This window comes from Trachurus trachurus (genome assembly GCF_905171665.1).
Source record: "Trachurus trachurus genome assembly, chromosome: 1".
Classification (NCBI taxonomy): Eukaryota; Metazoa; Chordata; class Actinopteri; order Carangiformes; family Carangidae; genus Trachurus; species Trachurus trachurus.
In genome coordinates this window covers 32,244,702-32,261,583 of record NC_139891.1, presented here as the reverse complement: position 1 = coordinate 32,261,583, position 16,882 = coordinate 32,244,702, and the positions used below count along the sequence as shown (strand labels likewise).

Sequence of the window (16,882 nt, the reverse complement as noted above, 5' to 3'; positions counted from 1 at the left end):
TCTGAAATTGAATATAAATCAGTAGATGGTTTACGATTGATAATATACTTTTTTTAACTTCTAAATTCATTTGAACAACATCCAATGCAATTATTAATACAAAATGTAATATACCAAGGCTATTTCCATCAGTAATAGATCATATGCTTAATTCTATGACAACAACCCATTAAAGTATATTGAATTATACCAGTTCAACAAACCAGTTCAAAGTAAAAACACAATCTATTAAAGGCTTAACAGGCTGCATCCTCCCTTACAGTATAAAGGCGCTGACTCATTTAAGTGGACTCTTTTGTTATAATAATGTTTTATAGGTCACAGGAAGCAAAAAGCTCATGTGAAGGCATGATCAGAACCAGCATGAGCTTGATGAATATGAACTGAAGTTATCAAACAATGCTGGTTCTATGTTATATGGCGCCCTGGGCGAATCCTGTCTTCATACACACACACACAGACAAAAATAACACAGTAGATAATCATATAACTAAACTGCATGAGACGTTCATGCCACTAAAAGGTTAACACACTGAAGAGAAGCTCATTTTTACACTGTGGCACAGTTCAAACAACACAAACACACTTTAAACTGCACAACTTGCTTTGTTTGATTACCTTTGATTTGGATAGTACATGTGGTCATATAAGAATAAAAATTAGAATAACTTTATCCCCAAAGGGAAATTCAAAGAAGTCTGTAGCTCATCTATTTACCAAAGAGTTATGAAGTCTGATGTGGGTATAAAAGACCTTCTGTATCCTTCTGTCCTGCAGCGAAGACAGAGGAGACATCCACCACTGTTGTTTCTTTGGTCCATCAGGGTCTCAAGTTTCAAGTTTATTTATTTAAGAAATGGGACAATGCATATTAATGAACATTTAAAAGAAAAATGTAAATATGAAGAGATTGTAGCCGTACAGCTAATTTCCATTTCTTGTCCCATAGGCAGGTAGGTAGGTGTAAGACGGGAAGAGAAGAGAGGAAGGACAATAAATTACAAAACTTTCCAACAACAACCACAATATCAACAAAATAGAATGCACAACAATAGACTATAAGTTTGGGATGACTAACTAGCTCAGTGTTAATATTCTATTGTGAGCATGGATTGTATAGTAAAGTGCTCATTCGTATTGCAGGAGTGCCTGTAGTTGCTAAATTATGTAGGCTACGGCTGTATTCTATATTGCAGGATGCCTGGCCGTAATAAAGTGCAACATTATACAATAAAGTGCTGATTCGTATTGCAGGGATGCCCATAATAAAGTGTTGGACTGTACTGCAGAAAATGCTTGTATTAAGGTGTTATCAAGTTGATGATCTGCGTTGTTCAGGATGGCCTCCACCATCCTCTTTGTGTACATGGCAGTTTCAATCAGAGTATTGTGATTTAGTAATATAACTAGACTAGGTTTTTTTTAATTATTATTATTATTTTACATTGAGAAAGAAAATTATGTGTGAAAGTGCAAGTGCATTATGGTTTATTTATAACAGTTCATGGTGCCTTCAAGTGCTCCTGATTTAAACCCACCATTGTCATTAATAAAAGGCAAATGTAAAAATAATATATGCTTATCTTTACTGTAGAAGAGTGTAGGTATAACGTCACATTAAATGTAAGTACTCAAATAAAGTACAAGTACCCTCAAAGTGCTGTTAAATCACAGTACTTTAGCTGTCACTCTGCTGCAGCAGGCTGCTGAGTGACGTCAGAGGGAGGTTCGGCTACTGCGCCTGCGCGGAAGGAGCAAAGCGGAAGGACGCATCATGTCGATAGAAGACCCGTTTTTCGTTGTGAAGGGGTGAGAAATGAACTAATTAACACCTAAAACCCACTGTTACCTCAGCGTAACTAAAGCAGCCGCACGTTTAGAAGCTCATTCAGACAGCGAGGTGTCAGTTTACACCAGAAAGACACAGTTTAGATCCGTGTTTTAGTTAGCTCAGCGGCTAGCTAAGTTAGCTCAGTGCTAGCTCCAGCTGCGCAGAGGGTGAAGCCAGATGTTTTTACCCCCCCTCCAAGACCAGTTTGTTTTTGTTTTATGGGGCACCTGGGCAGCTGTTGTTGTGGTGGTGGTGGGGGGTGGAGGTTGGGCTGTCAGGGGGGCAGTTAACGGGACCCTGCGAAGTCAGAGGGGTGATAGGAGGAGGAGGGGCAGGATGCTAACAACAGCTCTGGTGTTTGTTTTGGTGAAGCTGCAGCGGAGTAGGGGGCGAGTCACACAGTTACAGCCCTGTTAATGTTTTGTTTTATTAATGAGTATGTGTGTATGTGTGTGTTTGTGTGTCCAGGGAGGTGCAGAAGGCCCTCTCTCGTGCCCGGGGCCTGTATGACAGGTGGGAGGAGCTGCTGCAGGACGGGACACAGGTGAGCGAGCTAGGAGCACGTGGGTGGATTATTGTGAATAACAGACTGACTGACTGACTGACACACACAGAACATGCTGCACTGTGCAGAGGTTTAAGGCTTTGAAGGGATAGTTCAACATTTTGGCCAATTCTCAGAGTCATAGCACTAGGTTCATTACCTTTAATTATCTTTGCATGTTGTTTTGAGATCAGCGGGGCAGAAACGTGAGCTGCTCAGTGAACACAATGGAGATGAATGTCCACAATGTCCCTCATCAAACTCATCAAATACACAATCCAACAACTCCAAAACACTTTGTTGTGACCTATGCATTCACAACATTGCAGACAGATGTCTCATCAACCATCCTGCCAAATTTGAACGCTAGGAAAATTTGTTTAGTGTGTGAAATTAGGTTTTTAAAATCATGACAAAATCAAGCAGTTGAAATCAAGGAACTGAAGCTCCGCCCACTCGCCGAGCTTTGTCACGTTTCAACTGAATCAAAAAAACACTAAACAACGTTATTGCGAACTGTCACATCGTACCCGAGCAGCTACGAGTCCAGCTCTGATTTTGAATATTTCAGATACACACATTCAGCAGCGAAGAAAAGTAAATACAGTCGGTAACACTTTATAATAAGTACACACTATAAAGCATTAGATACTGAATTCATCATTTATAACACATGAATACTCATTAGCATGTAGTTTATAAACACAGTTAAAATGTTTTACTCATCATTGATAAGCACTAACTGTATTTTTAATTACATACTAAACTAAAACGTGTTGCTTATAACCTCGACTTGAACGACACCAACACTCCTGCAGTGTCGCACTGAGCTTCATACGAGTTCAGACCTGCAGGTTCAGGTCTTCTAGATGTTGAAGAGAATCGTTTATGACTGTAGGTGCAGGTTTGGGGTCGTTGTCCTGCTGCACAGTCAATATGTTTACATGACAGTTGAAAAAAAAAGAATTATGACTTTAATCCGACTATAACTGAACAATGTAAACGTTTCAAGGGCCTAAAACTTTTGCACATTACTGTGTTTTAGAAAAACAATGCCTACAAAATAAGCAATGTAGACGACAACACAGAAATTGAAACACAGTGGGATTGTTAGTGAGTGTTTTGTTGGTCTGTGCCTCCTCCTCCTCCTCCTCCTCAGGTGAGCCGGGATGAGCTGGACTGGAGCGCCAACGAGCTGAGGAACTGTCTGAGGGCCATCGACTGGGACCTGGAGGACCTGAGTGAGACCATCAGTATCCTTTCACCACCGCCTCCTCTTCACATGGCGCTGCTCAGTGTTTATGAAACAAACAGACGCTTTGTGTCGCCTCCCACCTCCGCCCTTCAGAGGACAAATTGATTTTGTTAAAAAAAGAACAAGAAGAAAGAAATGTTTTACTGCTGTGATGATGAAGCAGAGATCAGAAATATAAAAGTCTCTTTCAGTGGTTTGGAAAATGTGACAGAAATAGAGCAAAGAGGAGGAAACGCAACCTGCTGCTGTTTTAACAGAGCGACAACAGTCATGAGTCACAGCTCTGACTGTGTCGGACTCACAATGACAACAGAAACCCGTTTTAACATGTAGAATAATAATAATATGAGGAGCTTCCCCGGGGTTTGAGAGTGTAGTTTACATACAGTAGTATTACTATTAGCAGTCGTCAGTAACATAAAACACGCAGTCAATAAATCAAGTTGATTTGTGTTTGATTATGGACAGAAGTTCTTATGATAATGAATTAGAATTAAAAAGCTACTTCCCTGTGATGAGGTGTTAGATTCACAGAGACTCTCAAGTTAAACTTTCCCCACTTTTAATGTCTTCTTGTCTTCCTTTTATCTCTTTAAATCTTATTGGCTGTTGTTGATAAAGGCATTCAAATTGTTTCTTAAACTCTACTTAAAACACTTTCTGTTTAAACCTGCAGCACAAATCAAAAAAACACAATAAAATGAAATAAAACACAAAGTTTAGAGATAAATAGGGAATTGTTTTACTCCAAATTAAAAGCCTGAGCCCCTTCAGATTAAAAGCGCAGGTCTGTGGGGGTTTTTGTTTTTGTTTGTTTTCCTGGAGTTTGGTCTTTGACTCGTTCAGGCATCGTGGAGTCGAACCCGGGGAAGTTCAGACTGGGAGACAATGAACTCCAGGAGAGAAGAGACTTTGTGGAGCGAACCAGGAAATCTGTCCAGGTGACTTTAAACTTCATTTATTGATGTTTTTCTACTCTACAAAGTTATATTAGACACTGAGACACTGAAACATCAAGATATTTATAGATATTCAGCTCATTTTTACGTCACCGAGAGTTGCGTTATTATTATTATTGAGGAATAAAAAAACTGAAAGAAGTGTTTCAGCACCGTTAACTAACGAAAAACTGAACATGAAGCAAGACGGGAAGTTACAGGGTGTCATAAGAAATGAGACTAAAATAAAAATAGCAACTTTCACCGTTAGATTTATGCAATAATGATAATTATAGCTCAGTATTATACATGTTTATTCATCACCATTTTACATTTTTCCAAAGCAAACAGACAAATTCTTAATTAATTTAAACAACCCATCCCCTCAAACATCCAGTTTTACCCTCAACAACATAAATAAAGAGGATAAATAAGATCAATGCTGCAAAAATAGTTAAGACCTGCCTATGTAAGATTATTGCCAATAGAAAAGTGTATTTATTTATTAAAAAATGTTTCTATATTGTAAAAAAAAAAAAAAGGAACAAGTCACACTTGATATGTTGTTATCAGATGTTTTAAAAGTCAAATACCAACATGAATACTATGAACTTTTTTTTTTAAATGAAGAGATGTGTGCACCAGATTTAGCAGGAAGCTACTTTCCATCTGTTGTTGTCATATGAAACATAAAATACAGACAACGTAGTAACCTGATACATTCCCACATGCAGCATCACACAACATACTATATCCTGTATTTAAAATATGTATATGTAGATATATGTATATTCCTAATAAAATGCAAATAATAGCAGCAGGTCTCGCCTAATAAGAAGCATCAACATTACACTGAATAATAACAGTGGTATGATCATTAACATAGGGGACATAGATTATATAACCACCGCCACTGTTATACAAATGTTGTTTTATATACATTATATTATTTTTCATCTTATTTTCTTCTTTCTAGAGCGCTTAATTCATATTCTAGGTAACACTTTATAATACGTACACACACTATTAAGCATTAATAAATACTGAATTCTTCATTTATAAAGCATGAATACTCATTAGTATGTAGTTTATAAATACAGTTAGTGCTTATCAATGATGAGTTAACTGTATTTATAAACTACATGCTAATGAGTATTCATGTGTTATATGATGAATTCAGTATCTAATTCTTACTATTAATAATAGTGTGTACTTAGTATAAAGTGTTACCATGTTCTATACTGTTTATTTTAAGGGGAGAGAGAAACAGCTTTTTGATTCTTCTGTCTGTCCTGGAAATAAGGAAATACAGAGAAATGAGAATAAAAAGTCTTGAATGAAAACTGCTTGTATAAAGTAGAACAATTATAAAAATCAGGGATGCAAACAGCGCGCCGAAAAGCGAAACTCGCTTTTTTCATGACCAATTAGGTGACTTGTGTGAATCATTCAGATCCGAAGAGTTTTTGTTTTGAGGGGGGGGGGTCTCAGCGTCTCAGCTGGGGTCAGTAAAATGTTTTTCTAACAGGCTGACAGTGACAATCACGTGAAACTGAGGCGAACTCATTCATGGTTTCTGATCATACTGATAACTGCCGACCTCCAATGTTGACGCGCGACGTGCGCGCTCGTTACCCAAAGCGGCGCGTATCCGCGTGCAGTCGGTACGTACATTACTGTGTCAGGCAGGTGTCTCCCACGGAGCTCTGCCCCGTTTCAGAGGTGAAGGAGAGACGTCGCCTCCGCGATGTAGAATGTGTTCAATTAAAGTGAAACTAACACATTATATAGGCTATGTCCATTACACACTTTTAGGCCTTAAAATGTCTTAAATTTGTTGAATTATTGTGTTCAAGTCTTAAATAATTTTAGACAGGTCTTAAATTTTCTTATGCCCACCATGGGCGAGCATTTCACTCGCATTTGCCCCTAAAAAAAAAAGACATGTGTGAACCGGGAAAATCACAAAAAAGAAAGAGCACAACCTGCGATTGGTCCAAAACTACAAATCCCACAATTCTCTGGCCTCAACAATAACAGTAGTTAGTGTAAGTAAGAGAGAGTGGAGCTGTAGGTGAAAAGAGGAAACAACGCACGTCTGGTCCTGTTCTATGTTGTTCGTTCACACCGTCACCGTTTATTCGTTACGTCCGCGGTGTAAAAGGCCGTGACGCAAAGACGCGATTAGGCGCGAGACGCGGTAGACGCGACTTTTTTTTTTTTGCGACGCTACACCCGATTCTTTTATGGCGACGGGACCCTCGCGTCTTCGTCTATTTCATCGTGTTTGGTGGGAAGACCCAAAGGGGCTTCCCACTCAAACACGAGGAACGCTTTTTTTTCGCGCGAGCTTTTACGCGCAACCAAACGCGAGATACGCGAGAAATGCGATTTATCGCTCGTTTTGACTCGTTTCAAAAAAAAAATCACTAGCCCGCCAACAACTTTTTTTTTTTTTTTCAAAGGAGGTTCAACTGGACTTAGTTATTTGTCTAGGAAGACGTTTCACCTTCATCCATGAGGCTTCATCAGTTCATGTAGCATCTGACCAGGCTGGGACTGGACCAACTAACTGGTGTGGAGACTCAGTATAAGTCCAGTTGCTTTCGATTTAACCTCCTTTGAAATACTATGACCTGGACAAATGAGAATATGCACAGGCCTGCAACAACATTTCTGCTCTCACCAACCATGGTTGAGGTCACAACGCTGCTGTAGCTGCTCTGGAAGTCCGAGACACTGAGGCCAAACGCCGCCGTCGCTTCTGATCCATGACGGCGAGTTCCGGGCTGATGAGCTACAGAGACTTTAGTCAAAGAGGAGCAGTGCGTCGCTGTGTCGGACTGTTCGTTTGGATTTAATGAAGAAGCTGCAGAGTCAGGTGAGCAGAAGCTGCCCCCCCCCCCCCCCCCTCTCACCGTGGAGCCGCTGCTGCCACCACCGACCCCTAGAATAAAACACCACCGACCCCTAGAATAAAACACCACTAAGCCGTGGACGGTCGCTGCGTGGATAAAATGCTGACGACCAAAACAGCCGCCACCAGGTCACTGACTGGAGAGTTTTAAAGTCGGCACATGAACGCAGCTCAGACCGGCCGGTGCCTCAGCGCGGTGATCAGCAGGACGCTATACCCAGTACCGGCCAGCTCAGTACAGAGGGGGGGGACGATAACGTGACGCACAGTAAACTGTTATGAGACACATTATGCATCCCAACTGTCTTTTTTTTTAGAGGATTTTTTTTTACCAAGAATGCGCCCAAAAAAAATCATGATCCAGGGGCCAAAATTCGAAACAAATATATATTTTTTAAATCATAGGCTAATTCTCATTATTCTCCTGATGTCGGTTTAATGTAAACAGATTGCGCTGATATGCCTATATGTCCATTACACACTGAATGGGATGTTAAATCCCATGTCTTTATTTCTTCTGTTTATTTTAATAGTATATGACTATAACATTCAGTGAAGACCTAAAAATCAGTATCTCCAAAATTGAAATATTGCAATGGTTTTTATTTTTTTTAAAGCATTTTTAATCTAGAAATGTTGGCCTTCTGAAAACTGTCCATCTATATGCACTCAATACTTGGTTGGGGTTGAACTACTGGAAATTGACTTTTCTGTGATATTGTTAATGGTGAGGCCCCCCCCCAGCCCGCCCGCCAGACAATTCCTCTCTTTTTTGGTCCTGACCCGTTTGCATCCCTGAAAAATATAAACAATTAACATGACAAAAAAAAAGAAAGAAAGAAAATGAGCCTGTGTGTGATGGTGCCATCCTGAAAACAGTGAAGCCGAGAGGAGGACAGAACTTCCTAGACGGTTTGTTGTTTATGTGTTTTGTCTCTCGGTGTTGTGGAGACGTGGAGTGTTTGATCAGTCAGCGCCCGGCGTCTCTGTGTTCACTCGACTCGCAGCTGAACCACCGACGTCCAGGCTGGAAAACCTGAGTCCTGAAAACAAACCTGAATGAGAGGAAGACTCTGGTTAACAACGTTGTTCTTGTTGTGTTTTGTGTGTGTAGGACATGAAGGATCAGCTGTCCAGCCCCTCTGCTGTGGCTCAGGCAGAGAAGAAGAACAGGCAGGTCGGTGCACATGTAACACAACAACACACACACACACACACACAACAACACACACACACACACATGTTATGAGGTAAAAGTCACATGGTCTGTTTTCTATAACCCTCAGAAATGATTTGCACTATTTTCAAACCAACACTTTTCATAACAACCGTGGCTGACGTCATGGTAATAATGTCTGTGTTACTCAACCACAACATTCAAACTAACAAACAGAAAGAAAAAAAAAAACCCAACAGTGGGGGCGTCGCGGCGACCCAGTGGTCACGTAACACATCCCATCACACAGGTGTGATTCTCTGCTGCTGCTGCTGCTGCTGCTGCTGCTGCTGCTGCTGCTGCTCACAGGAAACAACCAACACTCAGTGGGTTTGTTCTCTCTAGAATAAAAAACACTGATTTACATTTATTTATTTATTGGTTTATTTAGTTAGTTAGTTTCAGTTTATTTCGGATATGTTAAAAGAAATAAGAAATAGTACAGTAATGGACAGACATAACAAATAAATACTTTACATAGGCAACACGTGAAAAAATAAAAATAATTGAAAATGAAAATAATTTGATTTTTCATATCCGAAAAGGAGTGGGAAGAAGTCAAACTTATTTACTCCCACCCCCATTCATACATTAGCTATCAAGCTTCCTTGCCATTATAATCTATACAATAAGTTAATGTTTAAGTTTATTTAGCTGGATTTATTCTAATATATTATCACTCATCTTTCTTTAATATCGAGGCATATACATATATAAACTTAGACATATACAAACACATTATATAAAGACAAACTGAAGATGACACTGAATAATTAAATAAATAATAATAAGTACCTTGTGGTTGTCAAACACCCTCATTCCTGTATGTATTGAAAATCATTTCTCTGTACTTCTTTTTGAACTGGATTATGTTTAGACGTTATTTTAACCCCACATTCAAACAGTTTATTTGACAGGGACAGTGCAGTGAGTGTAGGAAAGTGTGTGTGTGTGTGTGTGTGTGTGTGTGTGTGTGTGTGTGTGTGTGTGTGTGTGTGTGTGTGTGTGTGTGTGTGTGTGTGTGTGTGTGTGTGTGTGTGTGTGTGTGTGTGTGTGTGTGTGACATAATGCTGAATCAGCAAATAATTTTAACTGTTTGTTATTTTTCCATCTGTTTTTTTCCTGGTCCAGATGGTTCAGTGTTGTGATTATAGACTGAAAGGAACTTGATGTTTTTTGTTTTCTCTGTTTTTTTTTTCGTAATTACAAAATAATAACTTGGTTTATTGGACACAACAGCTTTTATAAAGAGTGGTGCCATCATGATGCACACACACATACACACTCATACAGTGAATGATGGATCCTGACGACAAGAGAGGAAGTGTTCATTTGATCTAGTTTAACATCTGCACTGTTGACAGATTATCATTTTAATGTTGTTATAATTAGACTGAATTCGATTTACTTTATTGTCACAATGTGTCTTTGTCTTCTCTAGTAGATGATAAATACAGTTATAATATAGAAAATCCTCTGAATATTAAAACATTCAACAACAGGTCATAGTGAATGAGCAGGAAACAGCAGCAGCAGGTGTGAACAGGTGAAAACCTACAAGAGACACGTTATAAACTACAGTAATACAAGAATATAATAAAATAAAGCATGAAAACAAGTTTAAATTCAGTTGTAACAAGTTGAATCAATAGAATAAAAAGTTTCCTCCATGTTGTCACTGATGCTCTTGTCGAGGTTTTGGCCACGTTGATCTTGTGTCTGTGTCTTTACTGCAGCATCTGGTGATATGTGATGATATATGATGTGTCTGTGTGTGTGTGTGTCTGTGTGTGTGTGTGTGTGTGTGTTCAGGCTCTGCTGGCTCCTTCAGGCCCCGACAGGTCGACAGGACTGGAGGCTCATCTGGTGTCGGCCAACTCCAGATACATCCAGGAGCAACAGGAGCAGCAGCAGGTAGAGAGGGAGGAGGGAGGATAAAAGAAAGATAAAAAATTGTATTAAATAATAAAAACGTAGGTTTTGCACTTTGACCTATTTTCATCATCTCTTAAAGAGACGGCGCTGAATTTCAGATTTTATTTCTTTATTATTGTTTCGTACGCCGCCTTCGTCTGAGGTTCGATAGAAGATCTGTGTGTAAATATATATATATTTTTTTAATGTTTTTTTTTTTTTTTTTCAGTTTATTTTGGACACGTTAAAAGAAATAAGAAATTATACAGTAATGGACTACGACAGAGTATTAGGGCCACATTGACAAAAAAACACAGACTTTAAGAATAAAGTCATACATTTACGAGAATAAAGTCGTAAATTATGAGAATAAAGTCGTAAATTATGAGAATAAAGTCGTAAATTATGAGAATAATGTCGTAAATTTACGACTTTATTTTCGAAGTTTGTGATTTTTTTTATTTGTCAATGTGGCCCTAATACTCTGTCGTAATGGACAGACATAACAAATAAATACTTTACAAAGTAAAATAATTGAAAATGAAAATAATTAGATTTTTTTTTTTTCATATCCGAAAAAGGAGTGGGAAGAAGTAAAACTTATTTACTCCCACCCCCTATTCATAGTATATATTGTTTATTATACATGTTTTATTACTTAATGGGAAAAAAAAAAAACAGAAAGAGGAGCGAATGTCCTGAGTGAATGTGAAAGTGAATATTAAAAACAAAAGAGGGTTTTTACGGGAACGGAGGCTGAGAGGAGGAGGAAGAGGGAAACGCTGTGGGAAAGACGGAAGCTGCAGCAGAAGGAGGAAGTGAGACACGTCGTCTGTGGGATTTATATTTAAATCTTTATTTTGGTTTTTTTTAGGTAGACAAGTTTCAGTCTGAGGCTCCTCTTACTGTTACTGTGTGTGTGTGAGGTTTCGGTGTGACAGCTGTGGACTTTCTGTTTCCTGTTGGAGTCGACTGATCAGAGTTCGTCTTCACACGTTCCTGAGTCAGGTCGCGGCTTTTCACAGGAACTGAGTCACAGATGAAAAATAAAATAATAAAACTGTGTCTGATGACAAAGGGAGGAGTCGTCAGATCAGAGCAGAGCAGAAACACCAGGCTGATTATTTCCCACAGGGTCCAGGTGTCACTTTAAAGGGATAGTTCAACATTTTGGCAAATTGGCCCATTGCCATAATCCCTATAGTCTTAGCAGTAGGTTCGTTACCTTTAATTGTCAGTGCAAGCTATTTTTAGAACAGTGGAGTAGAGCTGCGAGCTTATCGGATTTCTTTGTTTCCCTCATCAAACTCATCAAATACACAATCCAACAACTCCAAAACGCTCTGGTGGACAAGTTGTGACCTGCACATTCACCACGCTATGAGATAATAACAGAACGTTACAAGACAGAGTTGTTTTAGAGGGAAATTCATGCAAAACCGCAGATGTGCGTTGCCTTCGGTGGCAGTTTTTCGACAAGCAGTGCATTTACCTCTAAAACAACTCTGCGTTTTGGAGTTGTTGGATTGTGTATTTGATGAGTTTGATGAGGGAAACCAAGAAATCCGATTAGCTCGCAGCTCTACTCCACTGTTCTAAAAATAGCTTGCACTGACAATTAAAGGTAATGAACCTACTGCTATGACTATAGGGATTATGGCAATGCCAAAATGTTGTCACTTTAATCAACCAGACTCAGTTAAAACAGTGTTTAAAAAGAGATTGAATACAGAAAATTATCAATACTGGTCTGGGAAATAAAACTATAAACTATATCTGTGTGTGTAGCTGATCGTGCAGGAGCAGGACGAGCAGCTGGAGTTGGTGTCGGGCAGCATCAGAGTCCTGAAGGACATGTCAGGACGCATCGGAGACGAGCTGGACGAGCAAGCTGTGTGAGTGTCCACACACACACACACACACACAAATGGACTTCACATGGGATTCCTCTATTTCTACTTTTTTCTTTAAAGGGATACTTCACCCAAAATCGATAATTCACCAATCATCTACTCACCGTCATGCCAAGGAAGGGTTTGGAGAACTCCTTTCTGAGTCATCAAAACGCTTTAGGAGTTCCAGGGGGGGTCCGGCTGGCAACGGATTTTCATATAATGGCGGCGGATAGAGTTCACTTTTGAATCGTCCAAAACACACACTATGAAACATCCAGATACCTCCATACTGCTCATCTGTACTGACCCAAGTATCCTGAAGCCGCCACATGGAAAAGTTGTTCAGAAAAAAATAATGTGATCTCTGTTTTTTTGCTGCGAGATGTTCGTTCAGCGTTGTAAACCATTGGATGTATGATGTAAAGTTAAACATGGAAGAACATCTCGCATATTTGGATGTTTCATAGTGTGTGTTTTGGATGATTCAAACGTGAACTCTATCCACCACCATTATATGAAAATCCCCTGGAACTCCTAAAGCGTTTTGATGACTCAGAAAGTTCTCCAAACCCTTCCCTTGGCATGACGGTGAGTAGATGATTGGTGAATTATTGATTTTGGGTGAAGTATCCCTTTAAGTTTCTTTTTCCTCCTTGACTCTGATGTACATTTGACTCGTTGATTCTGTTCGTTCACATCACCAACACTCAGGTTTATCTCTGATCCGTCAGTCGATCAGTTTCCTGATGAACAGAAAATGAACCTGAACCTTTTGAAGTGGTTTTTGTCTGTGAAAAGAAAAAGTGTCTCTGTGGCGTGTGAAGATCATCATCAGCTGGGTGGAAAATACAAGCAACACTGAGGTGTCACTCAGTCACAGGAAACTGTGAATGTGACAAACTGTGATTTAAATCTGTTTCCTGTTGGAGCAGTGAACCATTTACACTAGAAAAATAATGAAGTAGTGAAAATAATCCGTGGGAACGACCTTGGTGGAGAAAAAGCTGAATGTTCAATCTTCATGTCACCTTTAACTCGTCTCCTAAGCTGTTTTAGAGGGTTATCAGGAGGCATTGTGGGAAATGTAGGAAATAGCTGCACGTTAAAATCCATTTAGATATTAAAGGACAATTCCAGGCGAATTCAACTAGGGGGTGTATTTTCCTATCATTTTAGGTCTAAAAGAAGGAATCTGAAGATTTTCAGTTTAATCGCTCCTGTTTTGCGGTAGCTGCATCTGTCCCCGCATCGCCACGGCAGCAATGAATGGTAGTGGATGTAAGTTCCGCTGTTTAGGCTGTTTCCAGCCCTCAAAGCCGCAATTTCTTTTCCACAGACAGCGTCAGATGGCTACTCAAACATGCACAGAGAAGTTTATTTACTTCAAGCAAGCCGGCATGTTTGTAAAACTAGATCTAATTCAAAGTCTCCCGGAGTCTCGCGCGAGACCCAGTTGCCGTGCGCGGTGTGTTCAAGCGCAATGGGAAAGCTCCCGTTTGTGTCATAAACACAGGAATATCAACTCTTTACTTGCTTCAAGTAAAAAAAACTTCTCGGCGCATGTTTGAGTAGCCACCTGACGCTGTCTGTGGAAAAAAATGTACACTTCAAGCAAGTAAAGAGTGGATATTCCTGTGTTTATGACACAAGCGGTAGCTCCTACTGCGCCTGAACACACCGCGCACGGCAACTGGGTCTCGCGCGAGACTCCGGGAGACTTTGAATTAGATCTAGTTTTACAAACATGTCGGCTTGCTTGAAGTAAATAAACTTCTCGGTGCATGTTTGAGTAGCCATCTGACGTTGTCTGTGGAAAAAATTGCGGCTTTGAGGGCTGGAAACAGCCTAAACAACGGAACTTACATCCACTACCATTCATTGCTGCCGTGGCGACGCGGGGACAGATGCAACTACCGCAAAACAGGAGCGATTAAACTGAAAATCTTCAGATTCCTTCTTTTAGACCTAAAATGATATGAAAATACACCCCCTAGTTGAATTCGCCTGGAATTGTCCTTTAAAGGAAGAAATTGAAGATAAATTCCAGAGGAGGGAGTTTTATTTTGAAAGGTTCCTTAAACACTTCCTGCCTGGTCCAGGTAGATTTGCTTAGTCAACAAGAGGCTGAGGCCACGCCCCCGTCTCCAGGGGAACGAGGTTTGATTGTTGTCAGACAGGTTTCATTGAACAGCGACCGAACACACGACCAAACAGTGACCTCACTCACTTGTTGCCAGGCAACCTGCAGGTCCGGACATCTGTAAACGCTTTGAACTTTTCCTCCTTGAGCTTCATTTAAACGGCTTCGTGTGTGTGTAACCTGACAATGTGTGTGTGTGTGTAACCTGACAATGTGTGTGTGTGTCTGTGTGTGTGTGTGTGTGTGTGTGTGTGTGTGTGTGTGTGTGTGTGTGTGTGTGTGTGTGTGTGTGTGTGTGTGTGTGTGCTGCAGGATGCTGGGGGACTTCGGAGACGAGATGGACCAGACGTCGTCCCGGATGGACTCGGTCCTGAAGAAGCTGGAGAAAGTTTCCCACATGACGAGCAGTGAGTTCACACGGCGTCAGAAAAAACACACTGAAATCACATTGATTATTACTGATGTTGATGGACGATCAGACCTTTTCACCGCATAATCAATAGAATCACAGTAACAGAGTCCTTCAAATTCTTAGATTATTGTGTGTTTTGTCACTTTTTTGGACAATTATTCAGACTAAAGTATGAGTGCAGGAGGGAACAACTTATTATTATAAGTCTTCAAAAACATCCCAGAGCACACTGTAGGATTTGTTAAAAAAAAATAATGTCTTTATTTTATAGGCAGTCATTTAAAAAAAAAAAAAAAAAGGCCTGATGAGGACCAGTGCTGCTCGCAACATATTGGCTTTTAAAAATGACTGCCATGTAAAATAAAAGGCATTATAAAAAAATATATAAAAGTCCTCAATCCTACAGCAGTTTTAACTTTTGGGAGCAAACCTGAAATTTCCAAAGAACACCTGTGGATATTCACCAAGATCCAGCAGTACTTCCACTTTTTTGGTTTAAAACTTATTATTATTATTAAAGTAACAAGAGGAGCTGATGAACAAAAGTTTTCCACAGTTCTATTTGTATTATTGACGTAATACCAGTGTTTATTTTTTATAAATGTTGCCACATTATCATATCTCATCACCATAATGTGTGTAATATTAACTCTCCAGACAATGTACAACAACAACAACAACAGACACTCCAGCTGATTGTTGTTTTCTACCAACACAGTTACACAAATCAATAAAAACTGTTGAAGTTTAGAAACTTTATTAATTTGGCTTATCATCATAATAATACATTTTATTTGTAACGTACTTTATATTTAACAAAACATCTCAAAGTGCTTCACACTTTCAAACATCTGGAGTCGTCAGAATAAAAGTCTGAGTCTCCATCACCTGAACCTGACTCAACAGTTTAACACTCACACACATTAAACCAGCTGTCGTCATCAATCACAGAATAATCAGGTTGATTGATAAAGTTAATCTGATATGAAACTGATGGGTCTTCTTGTCCTCCGTCCCTCAGGCCGGAGACAGTGGTGCGCCATCGGCGTCCTCGTCGCCATCATGATCGTCGTCCTCATCCTCTTCTTCGCCCTCTGATGTCAGCGACCTCCGACCTTCTCCTCCTCCTCCTCCTCCTCCTCCTCCCCCCGTCCGGTCGGTCGGACTGACTGACGGACGGACAGACACAAGAAGAAGAGGAAGGAGGCGTCTCTCCTCTTCCTCCTCCTCCTCTTCCTCGTCCCTTCTGTTCTCCAGAGAGGACGTGACCCCTCCTCCTCGTCCTCCTCCTCCTCCTCTTCCTCGTGTCTCTGCTTGTGATGGATCTAGTGAGGCCTGTGGGCAGCAGAGGTCGATCAGGAGGGTTATTGATTTCATATTGGTACATATTAATGATGGTACAAGAACAGAACAGGAAGCTGCTGCTGCTGCTTTCAGAATAAAAGCACAAATCTGACGTATTCAAATCCAGGTTCGATTCAACATTTTAACTCCCAAACACACTCCTCCTCCTCCTTCTTCCTCCTCCTCCTCCTCCTCCTCCTCCTCCTCCTCCTCCTCCTCCTCCTCCTCCTCCTCCTCCTCCTCCTCCTCCTCCTCCTCCTCCATCATCTTCATCCTCATCTTCCTTCCTCAGCGTTTCAAAGTTTCCTGGAGACACAGTTTTGTTTGTGTGAACAAAACGTCGATGAGTTGAGTTCAGCAGCGGCAGCAGCAGACGGAGCCGATCGATCGCAGCCAAGTAGGAGTTTATACCAGCTGCCAAATATCGATTTATTATTGGATGGATCAGGAAACTGGACTGGTTTGTGTTTTTATCC

General features: G+C 40.3%; 1 protein-coding gene across 1 annotated transcript; it reads left to right on the top strand.

Annotated features, from left to right (window-relative positions):
* The first annotated feature begins 1,721 nt into the window (after positions 1–1,721).
* On the top strand, positions 1,722–16,584 carry stx10 (syntaxin 10). The gene is made up of 9 exons (XM_083973237.1): positions 1,722–1,809; positions 2,300–2,375; positions 3,535–3,628; positions 4,477–4,571; positions 8,600–8,662; positions 10,514–10,615; positions 12,404–12,510; positions 14,963–15,057; positions 16,084–16,584. The coding sequence occupies exons 1-9, from the start codon at positions 1,775–1,777 to the stop codon at positions 16,158–16,160; spliced, it is 744 nt and encodes a 247-aa protein (XP_083829363.1). The 5' UTR covers positions 1,722–1,774; the 3' UTR covers positions 16,161–16,584.
* Positions 16,585–16,882: the final 298 nt, after the last annotated feature.

Coding starts and splice junctions, on each gene's coding strand:
- stx10 (XM_083973237.1), top strand. CDS start 1,775: ATGTCGATAGAAGACCCGTTTTTCGTTGTGAAGGG. Junction 2,376..3,534: donor TGCTGCAGGACGGGACACAG/GTGAGCGAGCTA, acceptor CCTCCTCCTCAG/GTGAGCCGGGATGAGCTGGA. Junction 3,629..4,476: donor GGACCTGAGTGAGACCATCA/GTATCCTTTCAC, acceptor TGACTCGTTCAG/GCATCGTGGAGTCGAACCCG.